Genomic DNA, 17,391 nt, shown 5'->3' on the forward strand with positions numbered 1-17,391 from the left:
AACCACTGCTTAAAGCAATGCGTCTGGGCGCTTGCCTGTGTTCTGGGTTGCGATGTATGGGTGTGTCTTCTTAACTGGTGGTCCCGATAGGATTCTGTCTAAGTTCCACCCTACAGTTACCTGGCAACAGCCAGGTAGACCTGGCCCACTATAAAAGAGGCCCCTTGTCCCCTTCTCTCTCTCTCTTACCCCTGCTTCTCACTATTTCTCTCTTGCCCTCCTGGGCTCTTCCCTCCCCCCAGGTGGTAATGGCTGCCTCTACTTCTCTACTCTCTCCCTTTCTCTGCCTCTACTACCCTCTTAACTCCCTTCCCCTTGCCCTGAATAAACTCTATTCTATACTATACTGTCCGTGTGCTGGCACCGGCTTCCCCCACATCTCACCACACCCCGTAGAACATATCTTGTTTCCCTTTATCTTTTTATAAAAATATCAGTGTCCTTTGGGTCTATAGCTTCCATAAGACATTAATAGTTAATTTAAGGCATTAATAGTTGCTCAGTGTGTTCCTGGATTACCGGCTCATCTTTGCGATCACAAGGATCTAATTATCCAAGTGCTTGGCTTAGGGCACGGTTTTCTTGGGCATTTGATCACTATTGTAAATTATGTCTTATATGCTGTTTTTTGGAGGGGTTTGTCAAAAATCAGACATACTAATAGTACAATTTAGAAAATTATAAATTTGTAAGTATAGATGAGGTTTAAGGGCTCATAATCAATGACAGATTTGTATCATACTACACAAAATCAGTAGTTTACAGCTGATGGTAGTCATTTGTTTTTAGGTATTTTCACATAAATTTCCATATTTCCATACCTGACTTTCCATCTGTGATATATATATATATATATATATATATATATATATATATATATACACACACACACACACATACATACATACATACATATACACACATATAATAATTTTATATATAAATATATACTTATTTTATATATATTTTATATATCTTATATATACTTTATATATATAAAAGGATAATATATATTATATATAAATATATATAAATATATACATATGTATTATATATAATTATATTCTTATAATTATAATTTTAAAATTATATAACATACATACATACATATATATACATATATATATTTTTTTTTTACTTTGTGAATAGGGAAAATGAAATCCAAAAAGGATAAGCACCTTCCCCCAATGCCCTTCGTGCCAGATACAAGTAGTCATCTCTCAAGTTCTCTGACACAAACCAGACCGAATTCTGATCATAGTCTTCTGAGTGGCAGCAACATCCATCTCTGGGACTGTCAGTAGACCTCCTGGTGGCTAGTGATGGTGACCTCTGTCTTATCTCTTGGTTCTGGCTGAGGGATTCGCCACTGACTATGGGGAGCCCAGGTCAGCCAGTTCTAATCTCTTTGGAACTCTGGAGCCTATTGGTGTCTCTTTGTGGGAGACCTCGGGGTTTTACTGTCTCACTCAGTCAGAAATCCACCTTTGTTCAGTGGTCCTGACCCTGGCTCTGCTCGCTCCATCGTTCGGTCTTAGCCCTCCTTAGAGTTAGTTCCTCAGCCCCATCTGCCTCCTTGCTGGTTCTTCCTCCTCTCCTTCTCGCTCAGCTCAGCCCCAGCATGCAACGGTCCAAGCTTTGTTTTGTTTATTTGTCTTGTCTCTTGTTCTAAGTCCTGCACTCCTCTGAGAGGAGAAACTTTAACCATCAGTGTACCATTCTGAAGGCAAACGATGACTAGGTAAATCTTAAATTTCCCCATGTGTGATGGTTTGTATATTAGAAGTGGCACTATTAGCAGGTATGGCCTTGCTGGAGTAGGTGTGTCACTGTGGGCGTGGGCTTAAGACCCTCACCCTAGCTACCTGAAAGTGAGTCTTCACTAGCTGCCTTCAGATGAAGATGTAGAACTCACAGTTCCTCCTGCATCATGTCTACCTGGGTGCTTCCATGTTCCTGCCTTGATGATAATAGACTGAACCTCTGAACCTGTAAGGCAGCCCCAATTAAATGTTGTCCTTTATAAGACTTGCCTTGGTCATGGTGTCTATTCAGAGTAGTAAAACCCTAACTAAGACACCATGAAAGGTGGTTTTCTCTGGTTTATAGTCCTTCACAATGGTTGTTGCAATTTTGATGGCCCTGTCTGTAAAGTTGTGTATTATTTGTTGACATTTTTAATATGGTAATTGATCTTCATTTGGAAACCACAGAGCCACTTCCATTCTTGTTTGTGCTTTTAGCTTCAAACGCTGCCTAATACATTCCTATGACTGGGGACAAGATGAAATAGAAGAATTTCTTTTTTAACATTCATGGGATTGTGACTAATTTTAAAAATCTGAATATTATTGTTATGTAATCAATGAAGATAATTATGTGAACCCTTGTGCATGGCATCCAGCCCTTGCTATATAAACTGTTTAATGGCCTTTGAATTTCACAGAGCCTTCACCTACAACACGTCACTATGAACTGCAGGCCTCACTGGGTCTCAGGTACCTAACGTTTATCATTGCAGCTTATACCTTTGTCTATACTATTGTGATTTAATATAATCTAAAAGATATATTTGCTATTTTTAAGTACTAGGCCTCTAACTATGTACTTTTTTAAGTTTACAGGACCTCTTCAAAAATTGTTTTATTATTATGGTTTCAGTCTCTTTGCTACCAAAAGAGTTTTAAAACTCAGTACTATAGATTTGCCTTTGTAAAGGAGTTGGGGGGCAGAGGTTGTGAAAACCTTGACTTATTTATTCTCTTCTTTTTGGGCAAAAAAAACCATCTGAATCATGATATGTAAATGTCTTTGTCGAAGTCATCAGGACAATAGTTACATAGTGTCTCTCAGCAGTGACCCTGTCTGTCAATGAATGTCTTGTAGATGTTGAATAAGTGCTTGCTGCTACCGTTTTTTAAGGCTGTTTCTTTCTCCAGTGCCTGGAGTTGGCCAGGTGTGTTGAACAGCTGGCGCTGGCCAGGTGCACTCAACAGCTGTTCAACATCTGTTCTATCAGCATGTGTACTGCCGTTGGTTTCCTTTATCTCTCCTTTCTGCGTGACACTGCCTATGTAGAGAAGACTCATCCCCGAGGGTCTGTGAGTCTGTCTTGTGAACAGAGGCAGTAGGGAGAAATCTTGCTTTTGGTCTGTGTCATAAGCAGTTGTCTCTCCTCCATCCCAGAGTGCTTCTTGTGAGCCCACAGTTCAGGCTTTTAGCGAGGCAAAGGGTTAGTGAAAGATAGGGTCTTCTGGTATATTTTTCAAATTATCACAATAATAAAAAATAGGGGCCTGGACAGCAAGTTAACCTGGTAGAGTGCTTGCCTGGCTTGCTGAAAAGCTGTGTTTGATCTTAGCACTGCATAAGCAGGGCACGGTACATCGCAGATACACTCCTGTAACCCCAGCCTTTGGGAGGTTGAGGCAGGGGGATACGGGGTTTAAGATTATCCTTGTAAAATTCAAGCCTAGCCCAAGACATGTGAGACCTCATCTTATTGAAATTAAAAGCTTAGCTTCTCCTCTCTTCTCTCTTCTCTCCTCTCCTCTCCTCTCCTCTCCTCTCCTCTCCTCTCCTCTCCTCTCCTCTCTTCTCTTCTTTTTTCCTTTCTTTTCTTTTCCTTTCTTTTCTTCTTTACCCTTTCTTTCTCTTTCCTTCCTTCATTACTTTTGTTCATTCATTCTTCCCTACACCCCTCCATCTGTCTCCCTCCCTCCCTCCATCCATCCATTTAATCACCAATATCTTGGGCATCAGGAGAGACAGTGAGAAATGCACCTCTTGGCACAGAGACTTCTACTCAAGTGTAGGTGGGATTCTTGCCTGTATGGCAGAAAAGCATTTCAGAAGGACTTGGTATATGAGGTAAAGCCACCTGTGGTTGATTCCTGGATCCCACATGAAGCTGGGGAAAGAGAATAGACTTTGTTCTCTGATTTGCATGTGTTCACATGCATACAATATTGAAGAAATATCTTTTTAAAAAAGGAAAAGCTTTAACATAGATTTAAGTGTTTGTGCTAAGGGCACATTTGAGAGCTATTTTGGGGAAAAGTACACACTTAACTGTGGATGTATGTAGACTTCTCAAGAGAATATCATTCAAAGGGATCTTAAATAATCCTTTTTAAAAAGAATTTATTTTTACTAATTCTTACTATGTGTATGTGTGCCCGTGGCTATGTGGCTGTGCCTCCAGGTGCCTGCAGAGGCCAGAGGTATTGGATCTACTGGAGCTGGAGTTACAGGCAGTTATGAGCTGCTTGATATGGGTGCTGGGAACAAAACTCCAGGCTCTGGAAAGTCTTCCTTAACCAGTGGGCTGTCTTTCCAACCCCATAAACTCATTTCTTGAAAAACAAGATTAAAAGGTGGTTTCTAATGTGCTTCTTTAGGCAGGATTACAAGCTGATAAGACAAACACCACTGCAAAAAAAAAAAAAAAAAAAAAAAAAAAAAAAAAGGGAATTCTTAGTGGCCATAGGACCCAGGAAAGTTAGGACTTATATTTTGGTTGTAACTACTTATCTGTCTTACCTTACTTAAGAAATTCCCATACCTCCAGGCGGTGGTGGCACATGCCTGTAATCCCAGCACTCTGGGAGGCAGAGGCAGGCAGATTTCTGAGTTCGAGGCCAGCCTGGTCTACAGAGTTCCAGGATAGCCAGGGCTATACCGAGAAACCCTGTCTCAAAAAAAACCAAAAACAAACAAACAAACAAAAAAACAACAAAAAAAGTTCCCATACCAATAAAAAGTTTAGATTCAATGTTTAAATTGGCATTTCCCAAGGTTCATTGTAATTTTAACTTTTTTATTTGAAATATCTCAATTGATATCTTTTTTTAAAGATTTATTTATTATATGTAAGTACACTGTAGCTGTGTTCAGACACACCAGAAGAAGGCGTCAGATCTCATTACAGATGGTTGTGAGCCACCATGTGGTTGCTGGGATTTGAACTCAGGACCTCCAGCAGAGCAGTCAGTGCTCTTAACTGCTGAGCCATCTCTTTAGCCACTCAACTGTTATCTTTATGGGCAATCTTCATGGCAAATCTTGTTAACCTTCTTGAGGCTTTGAGACGGGCGTCTCATGTAGCCTAGGTTGGCCCCAAACCTGTTATGTAGGTGAGAATGGCCTTGGGCTTGTGATCTCCCCACCTCCACCACCTGAGTGTTGGGATTACAGTTGCACACTGCCACACCTGGTTTGTGGGGTCCTACAGTAATGAACCCAGGGCCCTGTGCCCATTGGACAAATAGCAGCTGAACTATATCACCCCGTGTTGTTCTGTTCTGCTCAGTAAGATGCCTTCCAGTCTCAGCCTACTGCTGGGGCGTGGATTTCTACTTGATAGCCCTCTCCTGCAGTTCTGAGCCCTTACTTTTATGTGTCCAGGAATCTCTAATAGTTGGCCTCATATTGACGTGTGTGTGTGTGTGTGTGTGTGTGTGTGTGTGATTATGTTTGGAGTGCCCTGTGTGGTGCTGCTGGGTCAAAAGTGCCAACAGAGGCAGGCCCAGAAGCCCTTCTCCTTTGGGTCACCAATGAAATGACAAAAGTATTGAATATAGAAGAGTTCATTCCCTTTGCCGACTGGGGATGTCCAAGAGGCAACAGTTGGGGGAGTCTGTGTCCCTTCATACCTCCCTGAGTTTAAACACACAAAGTGCTCTAGGGAACAAGCCAACAGCTCAGGGTTTGAACCGCACGGAGATGGGGCTCTGTGGGTGTGCTCCTGTGTCAGATGTAGCCTGTGCTCCTATTACTGTGCCCTCTTCGGTAGGGGAACGGCTTATGGTAAGGCAGGTGGGAGTTTCGTAGCAGGCTGCCTTTCAGCCTCATTAATTAGGTGTTAGTCTTCCTTTTAAGAAGTTCAAAGGAGTCATTATGTTTCCTGCTTGTGCCCTGGCCTTTTCCCCCAGCCCACCCCCAATGAATAGAACCAAACCGGAAGCATGACTTAGATTGTAGTTAGAGGAACCTGGGTCCAGTGCCAGTCATGTCCCCTGTCTTTGGCTTTGTAAGTCATGATGGAACCTTCCCCAGAGGATGTACAAGGGCCAGTTGGCACATGAAGAGAGGCTCTGCTTCAGGACTCTGCCCACAGGGGTGGGGACAGCAGAGGGCTGTGACACAGGGTTGATGGGGATGGGAAATGATGGGCATCCAAAGCAGCTGGGTTCCTTAAAGGATTAGAACCACTTTGCCAGGCAGGTTCACTTCTGGGTGTGTAGTAGCTGGTTTTGTGTGTCAACTTGACATAGGCTGAAGTTATCACAGAGAAAGGAGCTTCAGTTGGGAAGTGCCTCCATGAGATCCAGCTGTGGGGCATTTTATCAGTTGATGATCAAGTGGGGAGGGCTCCTTGTGGGTGGTACCATCCCTGGGCTAGTAGTTTTGGGTTCTATTAGAAAGCAGGCTGAGCAAGCCAGGGGAAGTAACCCAGTTAGGATCATTCCTCCATGGCCTCTGCATCAGCTCCTGCTTCCTGACCTGCTTGAGTTCCAGTCCTGACTTCCTTTGGTGATGAACAGCAATGTGGAAGTGTAAGCTGAATAAACCCTTTCCTCCCCAACTTGCTTCTTGGTCCTGATGTTTGTGCAGGAATAGAAACCCTGACTAAGACAGGGTGCGTACTGAGGCCGACTGAGAGAAAGCAATACCTGCCCACCCGTATTCATAGCATCAGTATCCCTGTTAGCCAGGAGGTAGAAGTAACTCAGATGTCTATCAGGAAGTGAATAGATCAGAAGAGTGTATATGTTCTCTCTCTCTCTCTCTCTCTCTCTCTCTCTCTCTCTCTCTCTCTCTCTCTCACACACACACACACACACACACAGAATGTCATACAGCCTGAACAAGGAAGGCAATTCTGACAGGTGCTTTCGTGCAGGAACTCTGAAGACATTATGCTACGTAGACTAAGCAAGCCATAGATGGATCGATATTTTATGTTTTCTTTTTATGGACTGCGTAAATTCATGGGGACAGAAGGTAGAGTCCTGATAGCCAGTGGCTTAGGTCGTGAAGACCAAGGCCTCACTGCTCAGTGGGCTACAGAGTTCCAGTCCTGCAGGGAGGAAAGGGCTGTAGACATGGCCGGTGACAATGACTGACAGTATGATGATACTTAATGTTGCGGAGCCAAAATTGGGGAAGGTCGTCAGCCTTGTTAGGCATGCTTTTTAATAATTACAAAATAGACTCCAGAAACGGAACTGCAAAGGTCACTCCCGACCCTTCTTCACTCTGCCCTTTATGTCTGTGAGAAAATAAAGGCTTTGTGTCGGGCAGAATGCCACCAGGTGGCATTCCCCATCCCAGCCCCCTCCCCTCTCCTTAGAAGGCCGCCTTGTTCTCCTGAGGTTGACCTCTGACCTCCTCCACCAACACATGCTTGAGGAAAAGTCAAACCAGTGGATGAGGTCAGACTCTGTAACTTACCACTTTAGCCAAGGACTCTCCCTGTGATTTTTACTTTGGCCTTTTGTTTTTATTGCTTGGCTAAATAGAGAACAATGAATTACTCTAGTCCTGCAAGGAAGGAGAGGGGAGAAGAGGGCGGGGGTGGGGTGGGGGTGGGGGTGGGGAAGGAATGCATATCCCTACCATGTGTCTTGTCAGCAGAGCCTGAGAGTTGTTTTCCTGGGAGTGGTGACAGATAGCCTGACTCATCTGAACACCCTCACCTGCTGCTGATGTCACCTTGGCTGCAGACTCTGAATGTTGGAGGAGTCTGGCTTCCTTTAGATCTCCAAACGGTCTTGATCGAACATGAACTTCCCAGATGTCTCCTTTACTCTCTCGACAGTGTTTGTTTTAAGTTATTAAGTTGTTTTCATTATTTTTATTTATGAAGTGGGAGCTTGCAGGCCATGGTGTGCAGGTAGAGGTCAGGGGACAACTTGCAGGGGTCACCGCTCTCTGTTCCATAGCACACAGGAATCCATCTCAGGCCATCAGGCCTGGCAGCAGGTGCCTTTGCTTGCCAAGACACTGATAGGTGATTTTTGGACACCAATACTTTATTTCTGGATAACCTATATTAAATCATCGGGTTATTTAAAATTTAAAGATAGGGTCCAATGTAGCTCAGACGCAGAGTTTACTACCCCAAACTTACTGTATAGCCTATGATGACCCTCAACTTCTGCTCCTCCTGCCTTTACCTCCTGAGTGCTAGCACTATAACCATATCTCGAAGTGCCTGGTTTTTAGCCATGCTGAGGGTCACACCCAGGGCTTTGTAGGAGATGCGCTGTCAACCACCCGAGTCACATTCCAACTCCGTTTCTTTACTTTTCGTTGTTAGAAGTTGAGTGTAAAATGCTTGATGGAATTTTCACTTTTTTTTCCAGGATCACTTCATGGATGTTAAATACCTGCATTGTTCCCAAGATCACGTAAAAACCGCTAAGCATTAACCTCCCTCCTAGCAAAAAGCCAGGCTGCAGGTAAGGACAGCTCAGATGCATGGGGCCTCTCATAAAGTACATGATCCACGGAGTAATAAAAAAGGGTTCATTTGCTCCAGTGACTGGATTTGTAAAGGGTCTCATAACCGCCACCCACCAGATATCCAGCCATTTGATTTCTGCTTTTTGAATACGTGCTTCAGTGTGCAAGAGCGAAGAATTAAAAAACCTGCTAAATATGCTTGCAACCTGACAGGAAGTACAAGTACTGTTGGCTCTGCATTAAAAGGGTGTGGGGGAGAGGTTCAAGCAAATCTTAATTTGCATTTTGCTTACCTAAAGAACTCCTGTGAGCTAACTGGAACTTTAAAGGAAATTTAAAGAGACCAGCACCTTGTTCTCTGGCCCACATTCTAACCGGTATGAATCTGCACGGTTTCCTTTCACTGCATTTTAAAGTTAGTCTACAAGTCTTAGACAAGGGCTAAAGATTATGTTTATAAAAATGTTTTTTCTCTCCCAAATAAACGCTCTTATTTTCTCTCCAAGCCATTTTAATCGGACCCATACCTTTGGGATCTTCTAGTCTTTTCTTTAGCTTATACTTTAAAACTCCCATGAAACATGGTACCCGAGCTCCATTACTGGGGCTGTGGTCACGTGGGAGCAGGGACCTCGATAAGTCCTCCAGGACCAAAGGTTCTGCACCTGTAGATTCACCTAGCTGTCAATTGATTTTTTTCTTAAATAACATTGCTGAACATGTACAAATCATTCAGGAATGATTCAGTGGGAAAATACAAAGTGACACCAATTTCCACAGTGTTTCCATTGTTAAGGGTTGTATGTGTAATCTAAGAAAGTACACATGAGGGTACGTATCGGTGATGTGCAAGGATTGCATTCAAAGATTTATTTATTTATTATATGTAAGTACACTGTAGCTGTCTCCTGACACACCAGAAGAGGGCATCAGATCTCATTACAGATGGTTGTGAGCCAACATGTGTGGTTGCTGGGATTTGAACTCAGGACCTCTGGAAGAACAATCAGTGCTCTTAACCACTGAGCCATCTCTCCAGCCCAGGATTGCATTCAAAGACTTGAGTATTGGAGGGTTTAGGGATCTGAGGGTTCCTGAGGCCCATTCCCCAATATTATGTGAGTTATTGCCTTCCATTATAATTCCTGTGTAATAAAGATGTAATTTCTTTGCTGCATCTCTGGTGGCTAGACTTCCCTTCATTTTTTGTCAAGGATCTTTATCCAACATTATGTCTGTAGGAGGTCTTTACCTTTAGCTGATACTTTTTTACCCCTTCAGTTTTAACAGAGTGCTACTGCTAATGACTTAACATCCCTACACACAAAAGCATGTAAGCATCCCTAAGCCCTTATCATCCGCACGCACGCACGCACACACGCACGCACGCACACACGCACACACGCATGCTCTGTGTGGCCAGTGTTGCCTCACACAATTCAGTATCTGACTCTTATATCTGCCCCTTTGCATCTTGGCAGGCATGGAAAGAAATGTCCCGCACTCTCCATTCCACCTGTTTAATATTATGATAGACATTATTTTACTACTATTATGACCATTATTAATTAGAAAATCCTGTCTTATTGCAGTGTAATTTAGACCATGGCTCATATTGATACGACTGTTCTCAATTTTGGTTAAAATGGGGAACTCCGAGAGTCAATACACCTTCCAAGGATCCAAGAATCAAAGCAATACTGTGACTGGTGCTAAGCAAAAGCCTTGCTCTCTGAAAATACGCGGCATTCACGCAAAAGACGAGAAGTCCTTGCATGGTTGGACTCATGGGAGCAGCGGAGCAGGCTACAAATCCAGGTCCCTAGCCCGAAGCTGCCTTTCTCACTTTAAGAATCACCAGCCTTACGCCACCAGACTCAGCGGACCCACGTGTAAGGTCTCAAAGGGCACTGCCTACTCTAAGCACAGAGCGAATGCCCCAGGAAATGATTTCCAGGGCAACAATGGTGCTTTCTTACCCGAGAATGGCTTCCACTATGTTGGTGGAGAGTCAGGGGAGGGCCACGTCAGCTCCAGGGACTGCAACGGACACCTTCTTACCTGCTATGGGAGAAATGACAGCCTTGCCTCCACCCCTCCAGGCGAGGACCGCAGGAGCCCCAGGGTGCTCATCAAGACACTGGGGAAGCTAGATGGGTGTTTAAGAGTCGAGTTCCACAATGGTGGCAACCCCCACAAAGGGCCCTCCGAGGACCCCAGTGGACCTGTACAGCTGCTCAGATATTCCCCCACGTTAGCATCAGAAACCTGCGCGGTGCCTGAAACTAGGCGCCATTCCGGTGGCGCAGGCTCCCCAGCCAGCCAGAGGCCTTCTCCCACTGACTCTCGCTGCCTGCGCTCCAGCAAAGGCAGCTCCCTGAGTTCGGAGTCATCCTGGTATGACTCCCCCTGGGGCAACGCTGGGGAGGTGAGTGAGGTGGACAGCTCCTTCCTGGCTCCCAGCACCCCAGACCCCAGCCTCCCCGGCAGCTTCCCGCCCAGTGACACCAAAAAGCCTTTCAACCAAAGTTCTTCCCTCTCCTCCCTCCGGGAATTGTACAAGGATCCCAACCTGGGGTGCCGCTCACCTTCCGGCACCTGCCTTTCTTCCAATGACTACATCGCCTCCCAAGTCAGCCTGAGCAACCGAGTCTCCTTTGCGTCCGACATGGACGTGCCCTCCAGAGTGGATCAGAGGGATTCTATGCACTATAGTTCCTTCACTCTCCCGTGTCGCAAGTCCAAAGCCTTAACTGAGGATGCGGCTAAGAAAGACACCCTCAAAGCCAGAATGCGGCGCTTCAGTGACTGGACAGGAAGCCTCTCCAGGAAGAAGAGGAAATTGCAGGTGAGAGCACCCTACCTTAGGTGGGGGGGGGGCTGGGGGGAGGGGTCCTAGAGTTTTCCTATCTGTTTCTGAAAGGAGCCAGAACCTCAGGTGAGCCTCAGGTGTGTTTATAACAGAAGGCACGGCTTATTTCTTGTGGGACTTTTCTTTCTCACTTGCTTTAATCATCCACTTTGAGTATTAGCCCCCAACTTCAGTGTCTCTGCGTTTGGGGTTGGGGTAAGGGTAAGGGCGGAACTGAATACTACTACTTATGGGGTGGCTAAAGGGTAGACTCATATTTCATAGTTCATAGGTTGGAGAGTTGTGGGTCATTGTGGTAAGACTCTGGGTAGGACCTGTTCCTGGTTGCTGAGGGAGAGAGCCCTAGTCTCTTTCTCTTCTTACAAAGACACCAGAACCTTCAGGATTCCAGCCTCCTGCTCTCATCTAAACCCAGTCCCACTCTAAGGCCTCCGTTCCTGTCTCCGTGTGGGTCAAGGTTTCAGCACAGGCTCTGAGGTGACAGAAGACAGCACGGCCTTGAGCCCAGAGCGCCCAGGTTCTCCACTAAAATTGCTTTGGCGCTCCCACTGGCCTGGGTCTGAAGCTGGTCCAACTGTTCTTGGAAGCATAGAGCTGGCTGGAGGTCCAAGGGAACGAACTGGCAGTCAGAGGCAAGGGAACTAACTGCTGGGCCTCAGTCATCAAGTCCAAAGACAGATGGAAGGCAGCCAGTCATTGATCTCAGATAAGGAGGCCTTCCCAGAGTGATATAGTGATATTACTTTATATTTAAGTCAGTTCATTGAAAAAAACAACTCCTAAAAATTATGCTACAGAGAATGTGTGTGTGTGTGTGTGTGTGTGAATAGAACCACTGCTTTACACACGCTGAGCAAGGGCTTTTACCACTGAGCTGCATCTCCGGCCATTTGGTCTTTCTGGTTTTATTGTCTCTGTGAGGCCATAGAATTGAGAGGAATCTGACTAGGCAGTGGGTCTATAGGGGGATGTTGACTTAACTCTACAAGATGCATATTTATGTGACTATATAAACAATCATGGGGCATGAAGAGCAGGCAACAAGACAGCCTGTCCCAGTAGATAGATCATTTCCTGTATATAAAATTTGCCATTGGTTACGTCTTTCTTTTGTGTCCTGCTGGCCCTGCCCTCGCTCCCAGGGGAGATGGAGAACAGGTGGCCACTGTGCCGTCTCCAGCACCTTTCTTCATGTGCCTCAGGGTAGAAATTTGCTTGCTCTTGAGTTATGGCCCTCAAGCCAAATCACTACCAAGCATGACGTTGCTCTGGGCTTCCCCACCCCCGGCTCCCGTGTCTCAGCCTCTCACAGAGCTTGAGTAGATCACATGTTCTTCAGCTTGAGTAGATCACATGTTCATCAGCTTGAGTAGATCACATGTTCTTCAGCTTCAGTAGATCACATGTTCTTCAGCTTGAGTAGATTGCATGTTCTTCAGCTTGAGTAGATCGCATGTTCACCAGCTTGAGTAGATCGCATGTTTACCAGCTTGAGTAGATTACATGTTCTTCAGCTTGAGTAGATCACATGTTCATCAGCTTGAGTAGATCACATGTTCATCAGCTTGAGTAGATTACATGTTCTTCAGCTTGAGTAGTTCACATGTTCATCAACTTGAGTAGATCACATGTTCATCAGCTTGAGTAGATCACATGTTCATCAGCTTGAGTAGATCACATGTTCGTCAGCTTGAGTAGATCACATGTTCACCAGCTTGAGTGGATCACATGTTCACCAGCTTGAGTAGATCACATGTTCATCAGCTTGAGTAGATTACATGTTCATCAGCTTGAGTAGATTGCATGTTCATCAGCTTGAGTAGATTGCATGTTCATCAGCTTGAGTAGATCACATATTCACCAGCTTGAGTAGATTACATGTTCTTCAGCTTGAGTAGATCACATGTTCATCAGCTTGAGTAGATCACATGTTCTTCAGCACCTGATGCCCCTTTGGCTCCCAGCATTACAGAGCTGGTTATGTCCAGCTGCTGACCACCATGCCTCCCCATGCACACCGTCATAGACTACCTCTGTCTGTCTGTCTGTAGCTATTTCTTCATCTGTGTTTGTGGCCTGACTCAACACAAACACAGTGAAATCCTGTTCACTGAACACACTCAAGTTCTGTTTCACCATGTTACCATGGTGAGTGGATCAGACACTGGGTGTGGAACCTTCACAGGGAGACCAGACCTCCTTCAGTGCTGTGTCCTGTGCAAACTTACCTCTGTTATACTGCATGCCATGTGGTGTTATAAGCAAAATAACCAGGATATTTTTTTAAAAAGAGAATTTTAATGCTAGAATTTTAACTCCCCCAAATTTTAGACAGGCGGTGCAAAATCCAGGAATTCACAGGAGACACAGCGTCATTTAGCAGAGAAGCAGGTTGGGGGCCACATCTGTAAAACCTCAGACTAGTGCCAAGATATTATTGACTACTATTAATTATTGTTGAATGGTATGATAATACATGTAGACTTTTATTTTTAAAGTGGCCCATTAGGATAGCTGTTTGAAAGTTTTTATTTATTTATTTACTTATTTATTTATTTATTATTGGATTACCCATTAATTGATTATTTATAAATGTGAACAGGATTGACTTTTTTGAGGGGGTGGTAAACATTCTAGTCCTAATGTCCAAACATTTCTTTTCCTTCCACTGAAAAGATTAGGATAAGGGGCACATAGATTCAACTCGGTCATATATAATGGTTCAGGACTGTCATTCCAACTATGAGGGAAGCTGAGGCAGGAAAATTGAGGCCTTCCTGGCCTGTAGAGTGAGTTCAGAGCTAGCCTGGATAACTTAGCAAGGCCCTTTCTCAAAGTAAAAATAAATAAATAAATAAATAAATAAATAAATAAATAAATAAATGATGTTTGTGGACATAGTTCAGTAGAACACTGCATACTCCTGCATGCCTAAAGCCCAAGGCTCAGTCCCTAATATCACACATACACACACACACACACACACACACACACGCGCGCGCGCGCGCGCACGCACGCACGCACAATCCCTTATTAGGAGGAGTCTGATAATATGCTCTAACAAGGCACTGAGGCAGAGCTATTGTCTCTCACCCACGTAAACTTGTTTGTAGGACTAGACAACAGAGGGGTGACTCAAAGTTCCGCTTGATTGATAGGCATTTGTTTTGACTTTAAAAGACGACATAGAAAAAGAACAGCCCCTGCAGTTCAGACCTTTAAGCCTACCCCTCATCTCTGTAAGCCTAAAAACCAGACAGATGAAAAAGGATACCATAGTAGGAGACAGAGAACCACGCACTAGAGTAAACACCACGTATTAATTTCAGCTGACAAAGGCCCTCACCCTGCCTTGACTAAACACTGTGTTCTTTGAGTCAGGATAGGATAGGCTTGACTGACTTAACAATGTCCCCTGCCCCCATCTCTGTGACTCAGCATGGCCCATGTTCATTTGCCTATTTATGATTCATGGTCTTCATCGTCAGCAGGTAGCTGGGGCCTGCGGAACTCTGTGGGACCCTCGGCTGACAGAACAGCGGCTGTGAACCACATCATAAGCTCCTGCAGTAGACAGGAGTGCTAGCTTTGAAAGCTTTCTCTCAGAACTGACAATGTTAACTTCTGCTTACATTCCCCAAGCTCAGCAAAGGGGAAGTCCAGGCCTGACTTCAAGGAGGGGCTAGGGGAATGTTCCCACCCTGTGCAAGAAATGTTTTGTGGTATCACTGAGGACTGCTGTGGTTTGTTACAGAGTATTTAGGTCAAAAAGACCCAGTTTCTGGCCCGCTTTGATCTAAAGTGATGTTTGTCTCAGAGACCAGTCATCTTTTCTGGCTAAGAGGAGTGGCGTGGGGGTTAGCACATTTCCTCACACATGAGGGGATGAGGGTTCCTTTAAGGAGTTAGGCATCAGTTTTTGTTTTTGTTTGGCTTCATTGGGCTATAACTGATAAGTAGAAATTGAATATATTTAATGTGTATAGCCTGATACCTTGACATACAAATACAATGACACCATAGACAATTGAGTTCACACAATCACCACTAAGCTTAGCCATCAGGTTGGCTCTATTTTATTGGCAGACCGATCACATTCGACTGCCTTAGCGTATCCCCTGTGTACAAAGGAACATCGGCGGCAGTCATCACGCTGTACACGAGGTCTCTAGAACCTGCTTGGCTGCTGGATCCAAAGCTTCATACACATTCAGGCCCATCTCTCATTTCCCCAGCCTCTAGTGCAGCCTCTTTCTTACCCTCGAGCCTCTGTGTCTGACTATTTCGGCTTCTCAAGTAATCGAGATGGGTCGCTCAGCTTTTCTGCATAGTGATGCAACTTCTTATCCGTTGCCTACATTGGTTGTTAGAGCCCTGGTCATCAGGTTTCAGCAACTACTGCCATGGGGATGGTTGAGTTGGCATGGGAATCACAGGCTGTGTGCACACATACGATCGGTTCTTTGGTGTCACACCCATATAGCAGTTATTAGGAATTGTGTCTGGACCTATTGAAAGACATTTTAGTTTTTCAAAAAGTTTCTTCTTAGGCTGAGATTCTATCATTGGCAATTAGGATTCTAGATGGAAATCTTTCCGTATCAAGTAGAGCCCTGGCAATTCATGCCCATGTGTAAGAATTAGTGATCAATACCCACTTGTGCCATCTGGTCATCTCTCAGGGTGGATCAGTCTTGCTTTGCTATGGCTGGACGTTTAATAACTTTGCCACACAAAGTGTCTCTCTTAGGAGAATCGGCGACAACAGTGTTTATTGGTCACATGTAACTTGAGCCCGTCTCTCCGCCAGAGATTTGCTGGTTTTGAAATATCCTATTAAGGTTCTTGCAAGGAAACAGATTCTCCCAGTGTTTAGGAGCCAGTGAGTCGGAGATCCACAGAAGCACTCATGCTGCTAAGTGGGTAGCATTCCTTCATGTCCTGGGGTTTATGAAAGTCTCACCAAAGTGACAGTTAAGAGACGTATTCTGAATTTCCTGAGTGAGTCATAGCAGCTGTTTGATTCACTCTTTGAAGCGGAGGTGTCAGTGTATAAATAAGAATGACCGCAGGACGTAGTGTAAACACACTTCTGGAAGATGCTATCATCATTAATAAGAGCGGTTTCTGACCTGGGCTCTGTTTTGAGCACCTGGGCCTTGGAAAACACTCTTCAGTTGCCTGGTGACGATTTTCCTATAATAAGACTGCCAGTAACCATGATCTGAATTTCTTTTAATGAAATTTCTAAAGGAAAATATCTCCACAAGGTAGAGTGTTCAAGATAGAGCCCCGCCTCAATGGCTCCTGACCCAGTTTCTCCTCTCTTTAATTTTGATGATAAAGAAATCCCAGAGACCCACCAACAGCCAGAGTGTAGTTGACTGTTCTTCACCTGTCTCTTGCAGCTATTTTAATCTGAGCTGGGTATTTGGGATCCTAGTGCTTTTTGCACTGATAGCAAATTTACTGCTCTTAGTTATTAAATTATTTAGTTTTGAGGTAGGATCTTACTCTGGCCCGGAACTTGCTAGGATGAGTTAGCCTAGACTCAAGTCATTCTTCCTGCCTCAGCCTCCCAAAATGCTGGGTTACAAGTGGAAGCCACTATTGTCAGCAGTGACCGTCAGCTGCTCTCCTGACATTGAAGGCATGTCCCTTCATGACGGAAGGCATCTTGTCCTGTGTTTGCAGCCTGGCTCTGTAACCTGATGGCCGCATTCTCTTGTGTCCCTAGGTTTAGCAGCAGTTATGGGGCAGCAGTAGAACTCCTTCTGAGTGGCTTGTGTTTGACTTTGTATTGTAACCGATATTGAAGTCACAAACCCCTTCTTAGGTGTCCCTTGGTGTCTAGAAGAAAACAGGTACTCAGATAAAAGGATATAAACAAAAGAGGTTGCTTTTGTCATAAGATAAATCCAAAAATTAAAAATATAATTAAAAAATGCCAACCTACAGTTCATTGGCAGTACTGCTAGTGGGTGGCAGTACTGCTTATTGGATTTTACTGTATGAAGTGGGAAATTAGGATGGTGGAGATCATTATATAG

At 44.5% G+C, this 17,391-nt stretch overlaps 1 protein-coding gene across 1 annotated transcript in view; it reads left to right on the plus strand.

Annotated features, from left to right (window-relative positions):
- The window catches only part of Tiam2 (TIAM Rac1 associated GEF 2), a 206,307-nt gene that overhangs the window by 94,356 nt on the left and 94,560 nt on the right, over positions 1 to 17,391 (plus strand). Inside the window, exons 3-4 of the mRNA XM_052169691.1 lie at positions 8,370 to 8,465; positions 10,062 to 11,317. Coding sequence (XP_052025651.1) covers positions 10,115 to 11,317 — 1,203 coding nt within the window. The 5' untranslated portion in view covers positions 8,370 to 8,465; positions 10,062 to 10,114. The remainder of the gene's footprint in view (positions 1 to 8,369; positions 8,466 to 10,061; positions 11,318 to 17,391) is intronic.

Source organism: Apodemus sylvaticus, chromosome 23, assembly GCF_947179515.1.
Source record: "Apodemus sylvaticus chromosome 23, mApoSyl1.1, whole genome shotgun sequence".
Taxonomy (NCBI): Eukaryota; Metazoa; Chordata; class Mammalia; order Rodentia; family Muridae; genus Apodemus; species Apodemus sylvaticus.